General features: G+C 40.2%; 1 protein-coding gene across 1 annotated transcript; it reads right to left on the bottom strand.

Moving 5' to 3' along the window:
- Positions 1-559: 559 nt before the first annotated feature.
- HDC (histidine decarboxylase) lies at positions 560-11,220 on the bottom strand. The gene is made up of 12 exons (XM_075100465.1): positions 11,078-11,220; positions 10,077-10,249; positions 8,892-9,005; positions 7,405-7,527; positions 6,430-6,564; positions 5,309-5,452; positions 4,993-5,059; positions 3,995-4,157; positions 3,802-3,892; positions 2,507-2,605; positions 1,711-1,812; positions 560-1,522 (listed from the first exon to the last, which is right to left on the bottom strand). Exons 1-12 carry the CDS (start codon positions 11,103-11,105, stop codon positions 764-766), a joined length of 1,998 nt encoding a protein of 665 aa, XP_074956566.1. The 5' UTR covers positions 11,106-11,220; the 3' UTR covers positions 560-763.
- Between the last annotated feature and the right edge of the window lie 1,957 nt (positions 11,221-13,177).

Genomic DNA, 13,177 nt, shown 5'->3' with positions numbered 1-13,177 from the left:
GTAAAATCATTGGCCTTTTGTAGCAATCAGTTGGTTTGCTGCATGGAGACCCTTTCTTCTGTAATGCCGCTTAATTCTTCTGTAATGAGAAAGGGTGAAATACCGTTCCTCCTCTCCTTCCTCAGGCCCTTGTGATTTACAGACCTTAGGTAATGCTGAGAAAGGCCACAGGTTGCATGGTTGCATAAAGCCTCCTGTGCACAGTAGCTGATTAGCACAGATGGAATGGCAGGGCTGCTGTGTTTAAACTTGGGGAGTTTTAAAATTGCCCTAATACAGCAAAATCTTTTAGAGCTGTTACAGCCTTCTTTTTGCACAGTTCAGGATTGATGTTGGCATTGTCTGCACACACAGGTCCTCACAGCAGTCTAGAGAGTTTAAATCAAGGTATTAAAAAGAAAATCAGTGGTGCAAATAGAGAGCTAAATTGTTTACCCCCCACTGAGGCCAGCATATTTTGTCAAAATGGTTCTAGCCTATCAGCTAGAAACTGTCCATTACCAGGACTGATAAGGCAGAAATCGGCATTTTCTTTACCACAGTCTACACAACAGGGTTTCGTGTTACATGCCTACAAGATTTATTTGATATTTTAATCTATAAATACACAAGGTTTCCACCAGTAAAAGCACAAGTATTTTCTCAGTGGTCACTGCCATTGCTTACATATTGAACAAAATAACATGTAGTATTGTATATGAATAAGCAAACTTTGGTTCTCTTTCTACCTGATGAGGTCTTAAGGACCAATCTCTCTTACGTGTTAAACAATGGCTTGCAGAGGACAACAAGGCAGCTGAAGGCCGCACTGAATGCTACACTCTGGAAAGCTTGGGACACTGTAGAACTTAATTAGTTTTTTGAAGGCACTTTTTTTGAGCATCATCACCTCTTCAGGCAGCCTGGAAAGAATTCTGGCATTTCCATGAGACGCCTTGTCAGTGGCTGCTGCTTTGGGGTTACATTGCTCGAGACCACCAGTCATTGGCACACTGTTGCAGCTAAGGGAACGTGCTGCCTTTCTCTTGCCTTGAACAGATAAATAATTGAATAAAAAAGATGTTAACTTATGTTTGGTAACATCTTGGACGTTTTCTGGAAAACAGTCATCTAGAGGCTCCCCTTGACCTTTCACTTGTTGACTAATCACACACGTACTGGGACTCGCTACTAACTTTTTAGGCTGAACTACTATTTTTCTGGAAGGTGTTTTGCATTTTTCTCCATCCAGATAAAGCTGAGAAGCACTACTAATGGCATCAGAACTAGGTTTAACTATCATATTAGGGATTCTTGCCCCATCACCAGAATTGATGCAGTGCAACCCATAATTCTGGCTAACAATCTGGGCTGCAGTGTGTTGAATGATGTTCCAGTCTTGCAGAATATCTTCCCTGGTTGTGAACTGAGATGTTACAGTAAAGCGAATGATGAACTTGTCATGAATGGTTGCTGGAATAAGGAAGAGCCTGCCAGAACTGCTTAGTTCTTTCAGGAGTTTTTCTGTCAGCCAGTTGGGACCCTGTTTTAAATATGAGTAAGAAAGAAAAAAATACTATAGTTAGAATTTCCAGTGACATCCAGACATTTCTAAGAATTCCAGCACTGAAAATTCTTACATGAAAGTCTATTCACAGTTCTTAATGTCTGGGGAGAAACTAGCTGTGGTCAATTCATTCCAAAAAGACATGCAAAAGGCCCGATCTTTACCTTTAGACGAAATACAACCAGTCCGAGATGTCTCTTGGCAGGAATTTCAAAGAGTGGATCACTTCTAACCAGTGATTCAAAGAATTTTGCTGTTTCAGTACCCTGTAATTAAGGAAAAAAAGTAGTTATGTATTGGTTTGTCACAAACCCACTGTAAGACACTCAATTAAGTAATTAAAAAGAATTCCTTTCCTTACTAAAACACATCATTCCAATGCATGAGTGGTAGGAAACAGACGAGTGACAAAGCTGAGAATTTTAGTCAGTCTCTATTTGCCCAAACCCTTGACAATGAACAAGAGTAACTGGACTACACATAGGAATTTTCTAGAAGATGGTTTGAAAACAGAATGTGCCTTCTCAGATTAGAGTCCTTTTGTGACAACTGTTGATCCACAGTATGATCCCTTGTATTTACACTCCATCAAAGACTTAAGCCTGTAAATTTTCATAGCAATGGGTTCAGCCACCCGTCACAGCCTGCCTCCCAAACAGCTGCCACTTTGCCTCAAAGAAAGCTTCTACAGATCAGTACTCAGTAATGTGCAGAAGGCATTGACTTACTGAGTCGCTTTCCATTGCCTATTGCTTCTAAGAGGGTACAGGGAATGTTTTGTCTACACAGTGAATCTTTACAGATTACTTAAGAGTAAAATCAGCATGCATTTAGTGTTCACATGCAAGCTATGTGTGTGGGAGGATTTCTGTCACTCATCTTTGCATCACTGATTTTATTAAACTCAGATTCCAGTAAATGAACATAATACATTTATGCTTGCATTGTTAATGCACATACATGGCGGACATGAGCTTGAAGCTTTTTCACCCCAAACGAACGAATCACAAACCACAGCTTCAAAGAACGAAATCGACGACTCAACGGAATTTGCCAGTGCTGTGAAAACACAATGGTGGATCAGTGAGTGCAACAAGAACAGAAAGAAGCATCCCCTTACACTGCTACGGCTGTTGCTTCAGCCTCAGGTCAGAAGTCTCTGTTGACAGAAATAATTTCTTACTACTGAAAATCTGCTAAGCCTAGGAAATAGCCATGAAAGAAACACTATGTCTACATACTTTTCAGTTACTTGCAGAACTAAGATTTTGGCTATTCCCCTTAACCTATGGCCTAGATATGCTTATAAATTTTAGTTAATTACCAGCTAATAACAAAACCTTTTTGCATTTGAAGAGCATTATCAATTTAAGATATGTCCATTCACACTTCAGTTCTGGAGTGCTCACTTCAGTTCCTTTAATTTGCTTATTTAAGTGCCATCCTGAACGTTTTCCCAAATCAACTATAAACAGTGAGAGTTGATATAGGGGTAGAACCTTCCAGAGGAAGTAACACCTACAGCATGGAACAGAGTGACAAACTTGTGAAGGAATACTGCCAGGGAGCAACACAATTAGGTGCAGGGTCCTGTTTAACCACAAGAGGGACTCATTGATATATTTTCCCCCCCTCTCACACACACTTATTCTCTAATGAAAAGCACTATTGATTTCAAGAAAACAATTATCTTTTCAGGACTAGGATGAGATCATAGCAGAAACCATTGGCAGTGAATATTCTTTTGTTTTACTGGACTGAAATCTGCTGTAAGATGGAACTAAAGTGAAATGCCCCTTTAGCACTCCTATGAATACCTTAATCTGAAGAAAACCATAATCCATTCTACTGCTATTTCAGAGTGCGGTGTTTCCATTGCTCACTGCTTTCTCTTTTTTATTACATATCAGAGATCCAAGAAAACCAGCCAAAATGCCATCAGTAGGAAATACTTCAGCAACACGATGCACAGAAATCCCCCTTCTAACTAAGGCGGCAACGCTGGATCCCCATCTGTGTAAAAATCTTAGTACTTCAATCTCTATATCTGAAAGAAATTTTATAATTAATTTTGATAACCAGGGCTCACTTCAAAGTTTTACTATTTAACCTGCATTAGGATCTCAGTATAATTGATTTTATGCTTTTATGTAATAAGACCAGCTATAAGATAAGCAGACTCCAGAGTATGAGGAATTTCACATTCTGTTTGAACATTTTATAGGCAATTTAAAGTATAAACTCAAATAACTTACCATGAAATCAACAGCAGCTCCTGAATTGGGATGTCTGAGGTAGACAGGGTTAACACTGAAGGTTTGATGTAACTTGTATTTGTCTTGAACCCTATCAATTGTAGAATGAACTGTATTTAGCAAAGAATTGTGCAGAGAAACACTTTGCAATTTGCATGTTAACCTTTTGTTGTTGTGTTTTGCCTTTACTCACCAAAATCCAGTGCAGTCAAAATGAACCATCATCCATTTAGAAGGGTTAAAAGTAAATGAATCTGCATATTCAATTCCATCCAAGAAAAATCGAAATTCAGGACATACAAATGCTGTTCCTGCATATGCAGCATCAATGTGAAGCCAGAGTCCCTCAGCATCGCCTGTTGGAATTGAAATTGTTGTTATATAAGGGACATAAGGAATCAAAGTACATGCTCAATCTCACCTAGGTGCAGGTTTTTGCAGGTGGTGGACAGGCTGCAACAAAATCACAAGCAAAACAAACAACTGACAGTATAGTTTTACTCTAAAGCTGTGGATTCAGAACCACAAAATATAGGATAGTGCTGAAATCAGATGGACTCTGTAACAAAATTCACTATTCCGTATTTCATGAGTGAGGTTTTTTTTAACATTTGATCTCTGTCACCTGCCGTTTTATTAAGCGAAATTCGCCAGTACAACATAGTTGTGCAAAGCTAGAATTAAGACACGGTGGCAAGCAAAAAGGACGAAGAGGTAGAAACCGCTCTCCAACCCATAAGAGAAAGTGCCGCAGGTCTTCAGCGGCTACTTGTCAGAATTTATGCTGGAGTATAATCTACAACCATGTCAAATATACCTATTGCACTGGTGGCAACAAAGGATGTCCTACCCAACACTACCTTCAAAACTCCTTTGCTAAGTTAAATATTTAATGTACTCATCCTACAACAGTACTGTGCTCTTTCCTGTACAGTCTGTATTCCCTGAATAACCACATGAAAGATTAATCAGTTAACAAATGTAATCTGTCTTGAATATAATGTATATTAGCATCCTAATCTAAATCTTACAGAAATCACGGCAAAGTCTTATGCTGATTCCACCAATCTTTGAGACATCTGAAAAACTTGGCTGATTAGTGTTTCTGCTCTCCTTGGTTTTGACATGAAAAAATCTCATACTATCTTTTCTGTGCTATCATCGCTAAAATCAGGAGAAAAAAACACTTACAAATTGGACCCAGTTCTGAGAGATTGTCAAAAGCACAGACACCAGTTGTTCCCAAAGTCGCACAAACCTAGAAGAAAACAAACTGGTTAAGATGGCATTTTTTTAAATAAATGGATGCAACACTAGAAGTGGAGAGGCTATCGTATACAGTTGAAATGATACTATGATTTTTTGTTTTATAAAACAAATTCTTGTATAATTTTTAACATTCAGCTAATGTATTTTAACACAATAAGAAACATTTCAGATGTAATTTTATGGTGACATTAAGAATACAGCACTATGTGAATACCCCCAACCAGAAAGCTGAACATACAAAGACTGGCACCAGGCCTGCCTTTCTGTCTTCTGCAATGGCCTTCTTCAAAGTTTCACCTCTGAGGGAAAAGTTCTCATCCACAGGCAGAAATTTCATCTTCACAAGAGAAATCAGGCCAGCCTTTTCTACAGAAGAATGTGCCTTTAAAAAAAAAACAAACCAAAAAACAATAAGAAGGCAAGCTCTGAGGCTGAACAGCTGTGTTAGGTTATGACCTTACAAAAGACAGTGGTGGCAAGAAAAGCAGAGAAAAAAATCCTTATTATAATCCATATTAATACAAGGCTGAAAGTTTCTTCTTTGTGAATAACTAAAAGAAATAATACACTGTAATTCCAAGGAATGCATGCGCTCAATTTATTTGGGTACTCATCTCTAAAATGTAATAATAGGCATCCTAACCTTGTGTTTGGAGGGCCATTTATCAAAACTCTGATCTTAAAGGACCCTCTAGAAATGGATTAGCCTCAGTATTCCCTCCTCTCTACCATAAGAAGATAAAAACCCCTGAAGTGTGCCTACTTCTGGGCTGCGGCAGACTAAAACCCATCACAAGAAAAAAAACCTTTTTAGTTATTCTGAGAGAACCAGCATGAGTGCCTCTCCTGTTGCAGTTTTCACAGGGCAATACAATTGTTCAGTTCAGGAGTCCAAGGGCAGAGCAGGTTTGCAAGCAGGGTCACAGTACTGTGTAGGTGTTTCCTCCAAGAACAAGCACAGAGGCCTAGAGTGGAGACCTACAATCAGGAACAGCACTGAGGTAACACCCTGAGCATGCCTGTCTCTGAGTTGAGGGAGGCTGTGAAGAAAGAGGAGCTGAAGCAGCATGAGATCAGCACCTAGTTATTCGAGTAAGGCTTTGTGAAAACAGGAAGGAAGTGCAGAAATGACAAGTCACGTGAAACAGTCTTTCAAGGACTGTTGGGATCCTACAAAACCTCATCGCACACTGATTTCGTTTCCCCATCTGCAGAAGGCAACGTTAGAGGGATTTGTTCATGCTTGTGAGGCATTCATGTTTGTGTTTTAATTTTAGTACAGAAAAGCAAGTTCACATTGTATAGTCTGGGTGAGACAGCACAAGTGAATTTGTTTTCGTTGTAACCATAAGAACCTACTTGATCAGATGCATAAGCAATGAGGCGAGAATTGAGTGAGGACTCATCAGCGTCTGGCTCAGAAAGCTTCATCTCCAGAACTTTGTTTTTCCTTGCTGCTAGCAGTGCAACCAAGGTTGATTCACTCACAGTGCTCTGCAAAGACATTGCTCATTTACTACAACATATTGCTATTTCATTGCTATTTTGTCATGTCTTTAATGAAGTCATAGAAGTGCTCAGCTGCCCACCCCCTTTTATTTCTACTGCCATTTCTAGTAGGATGGAGGGGAAAGTCACTACCTGAGGAGAACCTCTCTGGGCCAGCAACAAAAAATAAAGCCTTTTAACTGCTGTGTATTTGTAACGTGGTGGACCAAGTCGGGGGTGTGTGTGTGTGTAAACAAATCACGTTTTCCTTTTGTTCTCATACAGCTGAAATGTAGTATCTCCCATAAAAATTACAAACCTGAGCAAAGCTCCTTATAAGAACAGAGAGCCTCAGCACTGATTCCAGGGGATACTTGTTTGGGCCTCATGAAAGGAAGTAAAGGTTCAGGCCGTGGTCTTGCAACTCTCAGAGACACAAAGTAGACATGAGAAAAAGGGAAGAATAATTTCTTGTGTGGCTAAGGACTGCTGGCAGAAGGACAGTGACAAGGATTCCTTCTGTAACTATGTAAGAATCACTTCAGTGACTAATTTGATTATGTGAAACAGACTGAAGAAACCAAATCTCAGTCTCTTAAGGCAGGCCACAAGAGTAGCTGCTCCTCACCCATAACACAATTAGGACTAAAAGCAGTAGCAATCCCTATTCTATAATCTTTTATATTTAATACTAACATTTGGGAAAGTAATGTCAAATTGGGATTTGTCTCTATTCAGACCCATAGAGCAAACCTTGGTTTTGCCTCCAGGAAAACTAATCACCCAGAGGGAAATGCACTTGAGTGAAAACAAAATGTTGATGAGGCCACCTCTGCTCTTCCCTACCTGTAATACTCCTCCGCCCACACTGTTGGGATGGTGGTGCAGAAATTTATCTGGAAGGCCCAGCATTTTAGCTAACCAATCCATCACATTCATTTCCAGTTCTGTACAGGCTGGACTGGAGGCCTGCGGGGGGAAGGCAAGGGGGGGGGGGGGTGTGGAAATCAGGCTGTAATTAACCCTGCAAACACAGTAGGCGTAAAACCCTTAGATTAAACCACATATCACATTTTAATTAATAGCTATTAACACTTTTTAATTGCCTTGGGGGAATCTCACCTAGGTGCAACAAAGGCAGACGATAAGCTTTGTAGCATTGGATGTATAAGCAGCTAATTCTGTAATACTATGGCCCACACCACATGCTTTTGTAATAAAAACTGTGTTGTTTGGCGAGTTCTGTAATACTGACCTCTCCTCTAAGGTTGCAGTTGAGGGTGAGCTCCAGGTGCCTTGCTCATCGCTAGTTGCTCTCTTGGAACACCAAATACAGACACTCTGACCAGCCTCCTTAAAATGCTCTCTCCAGATTACCTGCATCACCTCAGTATTGAGCTTCTAAACTATCAATAATTTTAGAGTCATTAAAAACAATCACAATGAGCCATCTGAGACTCAATCATGGAACTGCAATTCACCACACACATACATGCTCTTGGTCCCTAAAGAGAAAGGGCACAGATCTGTCTTCCAACTGAGAGTTAAGGGAGGCTTTTTGAAGAGTGGCAAAAGAAAGATTAAAGCCGTTCTGCAGTGTCCAGCTTTCCACTTAGAAAAGAATCCATTTACATTGCAAACTTAACAGAAGTCTATCAAAATTAGATTGAGGGAATGGAAATGGACGTTTGTGTGTACACAATAAGCTAATCTGATACAACTTCATGGAGGCCATAACCATCAATTTCTTACAGGTTTATGAGATTCTACTACTTCCTTACACTGAGACATGCACCTAAAAATCTGGGCAGCTTCACCACTGGGGAAAGCATTGGCTTCAGAATGCTACAGAGGTATGTAGAGTCATAACCAAGCAGTCCTGTGCAGCTGCTGCAGGTGGACACAAAATACTCGAGGTATTCTGGGACAGGCCACCAGACAATTATTTTCAGAAGAGGAAAAATAGGAAATGTATTCTCTCAAAGGAGCAGGAAAACTGGAATGGAGCCCAGCCTAGCCTGCAGTCATGGATGGTGGCTGCTTTATTGCCTGCAGTACTTGTGGGTCAAGGAACAATGTTCACAGTGGGATGTACAAAGATTTAGAAAACACACATTTCTAGTGATATATTTTCTTCATTCACCTCTTACTACTAGGCAATGTTTGCTCTTATATATTCCCTTTTTCCCAAGTGACATTTTTCATTTATGCAAATGATGTACAGTTGGTTAAATAATTATACTAACTCACAGAAGAAGAAAGAATGACTATTACCTGCTCCTGCATAATGCACATGAGATATGAATATCTAAAATAACAAAAAAAAAATTTACCCATGTGAATCCCAAGCAGTTAATTGCATCAGCCAACATATCTCCAAGAAGTGAGGGCCAGGAAGTAAGAGCTGGAAAGTAGGCATGCATGTGTGGACTTTGCCAATGGACTACCTAGAACAAAATCATCTAGAAGTTAAGTCTGAAAATGTTACAAAATTCTGCATGAGATGTAGTGATTAGCATCTGTTTAAAGTGATGGAAAAGGATTACAGCAACATAATATGTGCAATTATAGATTTGCTAGAAGAAAGCTACAGAGATAATATCAGCAGGAATGCAGCACTAGCAAATGATAACGCTGTGTCGTTATTAGATAAATTCCAAATTATAGCAAAAGCATTTATCTGAATTAAACAGGCAGACAAAGAATCTGAACAGGAAAGAATGGTCTTTTGAACATTACACAACAGAGTCAGAAATATTTATCGAAATATTTATCTTTATAAGGGCAATCCTAGCAACAAAGTTGCTCTCATTCATTTCGTCGAACAACAGCTTACCCTTAGCTACACAGAACAATTTACAATTATATAGCGCCCTCTATATACCTGAAGGAGCTTGTGTGTGGGACGCCAGCGTAAGCATGTTTAATGTGAATACCTCTCCTACATCAGACCAAGTTTCTGCAAACATCTATAAAGAAAATTTTGAAATAGACTTTGAAACAGCTTCTTACATAATGCATTTAATTAGGTAATATGAACTCCCTTAGCAGAATCCACACTATTTATGTACAGGAGGAAGGAGACCTTTACATTCAAAGAGCAGGAGAAAAGTTTTATATGTACATGACCTTGGGCAAGAGATGTTTCATCTTGCTGTGCCTGAGTTTCCATATCTCTGAAATTGAGATGATGCAGTTCAGCAGGTAGGGGCCTTGTGAAGCTGAATTCACCAGTGTCAGAAAATATTTTTTTCCCTCTAAGTAAACACGAGCTATTCTTAATGTATAAAATACTTCAAAAATGCATTCAGTCTATCCCCTAAAACCGTAGTTAGGAACACAACAGTAATCTCCAGAATCCTTCCATGGACCTAATGTCTATAAGACTTACCCTGCATTTTGGGTCCTTTACTTTTATTTATATAAGTGTTCTGCAGAACCTGTGCACTCCCAGGATTTGATGCTCACCCCAGGTAATAATGGCTTTCTCCTGCCATTATTATACTTTTATTTCTTACCCCTGGCATAATAATCTTCTCTATGTCTCCAAAGATGTTTTCCCAGCTGTCTGGGTCCACTGGGGCAGAATCCGGCAACTGGGCTCTCATGTAACCTGGCTGAACATCAGGAGTTACCCGTCTCTCTCTCACATTGCTCAGGTACTGGCAAATGTAATCCACCATCTCTTTCCCTGGAAGAGCCAAAGCAGTGCTTTGTGTTTAGATTGCAGGAAAACTAACTAGCAGTTCTAGCACTTCAGGCAATCTGTCACTAGCATTGGATAGTGCTTGGAATACTGCTCCCAGGATAGCCACAGGAACTAACCTTCCTCCTATACCCTACTTGTCCCATCTAATAATGTAGGGACATGGCTTCTAGAACAGGCTTCATGGGGACAGAACAGATTCACAGGGTTATTTCAGCATCACGATTGATTAGTTCAAACATACCTTTAAAATACAATCATGGTACAGGTACGATTTTATGACTGAGAGGATAGATTTTTCTGGCCTACAAATTAACTGAAACTGCACTTCACAGAAATTAAATTTTCATAATGCCCCATGCTTCCCTGTCATTACAGCATACCCCCCTTTGCATCCTCTGAAAACAGCTGCCCAGTTCCGCACCTTTTCTCCACTTTTTAGGCAATATCCTCCAGCCCTGAGACCAAAGGTTGCTCCCCATCTCCAGAACCGTGCCAGTATCACTGGCGTTTCATGGGGTCAGCCAGGGAATAGCCACTGTGCATAACCCCTTAGCACAAGTTTATTCAGCATCACAGTTCTGCAGCTTTCCCAGGGTATTTTAGGTATAAGACCAAAAAGCCTAAGTCATCCACTGACTCTAAATCTAAATTTAAACTCAACTTCATCTCAGCCTCAGCAGATCTAAGTCTCAAGGACACGTGGAAATAGAGTATACAGCCCATTCTCATTTTGGGTACTGCTCCCAGCCCTACAACAGTTGATCTCCTTAAGCAAATACTACCTATTTCCAAGAGCAGAGGATCACTCACCTCTCCGTCTGTACTCCTCAGGCTCCATAACGATTCCTTCTAAAAGCACCTCTTCAAACCTGGACCACGACCTTTCAGGAGCTGTGGGCAGTTTGGGCTGGTGCCCTACTAGCTGCTTCACCCTTTATAGCTCCCTTTATCTCTCAGGCTCATGCATTCTGGAAAAGGTTTAATGTAGGCAGGTTATTGGTGAGGGTTTATCTAACTCCTCCCAACTGAGGCTTTTACAGTCCCTTGTACGTTCTCATCTATGCTCTTTTGATGTGTAAGATAGTATATCTCTAAGAGGAGCTTCCTCTGCTCTGAGCCTTTCCCATTTCTAAACAATCTTTCAGAAGTCTCACAGTAATCCATGTCATGAATAAAAGACACATTAACATGAGACTTGTGGGAGAGAAAAAGCTCGAGAGCTTCCAAAACCAAGTAAAAGCAGCAATGTTACTCTAGCACACCAAACTACTGCACTAGCAGTGGTCAGTAGAACATGGCACCAGCACATAACAAATTTGACACTGCAGGCAGGGACTTTTTTGTGCGTGTGTTTGTTTTTTTAAGAATTGTAGGACTGAGTTTTCCCAAGAAGAGAGTATACTGCATCCTTACAAGTCTTCAGTCCCTATGCTGTCAGCCTCTTGCTGCTAAGAGGAAAGGTGTTACAATTATTGCCAGTTCCAGAACTGCAATACAAAGCAGCAATGATCCTCTTTGTGGATTTCCTGACCTTCCAGATCAGACCAGGTTACAGCGCAGAGTGATGCTCCTCCATTGATATCACCCCAGACTGCTGAGCTGGGAAAAGACATCTTCCCCCCTCCCCCATGCTTGCTTTTCTCACATACAATATAAATAACCACTGGGATTTGGCCTTGTATCTCCAGAATTCCTCCAAGTCCTCCACCTAAATTGTTCTGTTTGGAAGAACAGCCACGTGGAGTCCCCTTGTTACAGTTTTAGGACTTGAAAACACATCCTGGCGTTGCTGGCAGCACAACCTTTGAGACTATACTCAAGGTTGAGCACTTATCTTTGTCAGAAGGAACTCACTTGCTCTACACTGATACCAGGCAGCCCTGGGAAGAGAGGTCAGACTTACGGACTAAGCACCAGAAAGAGAAGTTATTACACAGCACAATATATGCTTGCCCTATTTTTGCTATATCCTACGCTCCTGCTTAGGGCTGGCCCCACTGGAGACAGGACACCAGCCTAGGCAGACCCTTTGGCTCATACACAACAGCAGTTTCTCTGTTCTCATCATACAGAAAAGAACTGGCTGTCAGAGCAGCTTTGATTTTCTGCCTCACGGACTATAATGCAGTCTAAACCCTTTCATTATTCTAGAAAGTTAAGTCTTTCTCCACAGCGTGCGTACATTCTACAGAAAAGTGTGAAAACCCTTCCTAGTTTCTGCTGCGATTAGATATTTGAGAAAGAACCGTTTCATAGATATGACAAAGATGCTCTGATACACACGTATCAGATTAATATACTGAAATTGAAACAAAACTGATAAAAAGGCATTGAAAGAAGTGCAGTAAGTGCAGAAAAAAACCATACTAAATGCATATTCATCTGCTTTATCTCACATTTCTTTGGAAACATTAGGAAAGAAAAATAACAAGCTGTCCACACACTTAATATCAATTTATGAACCTCTCTTGGCTTTACTGTAAATGCTACCATAAAGGGGAGCAAAGAATGTGAGAAGGGACTGGCACTAAGCACAGATCAACTCAAAAAAGAGCTCAGAGTTCTCAAAAACTGTGATTCTAGCTCATTACATGTAACTAATGCATTACTGCAATATACAGACGTCTGTTCAACAAAAGCTGGTAGCTGATTACATTTGTGATTTCAATTTGGAACAGCAAATAAGGAGCAATACTTTTAATAATGTTTTCAGAGCTAAACTACACAATAAATATTCCATGTGACATATACCCTACGCCTTTGCTCAAACGTGATAGTTTCATCAGGTTGGTGCAGAAGAGAACAAACAGCAGGTCCTGTTCGGAACTAGAATAAAATAGGTGATAATGAATTACAGGTAGGGTAAATATTGCTGGTGATAAATATATTTTTGTTATAGCTACCCTGCAC

This window comes from Phalacrocorax aristotelis, chromosome 7 (assembly GCF_949628215.1).
Source record: "Phalacrocorax aristotelis chromosome 7, bGulAri2.1, whole genome shotgun sequence".
Lineage (NCBI taxonomy): Eukaryota > Metazoa > Chordata > Aves > Suliformes > Phalacrocoracidae > Phalacrocorax > Phalacrocorax aristotelis.
This window is presented reverse-complemented; position numbering and strand designations above follow the sequence as displayed.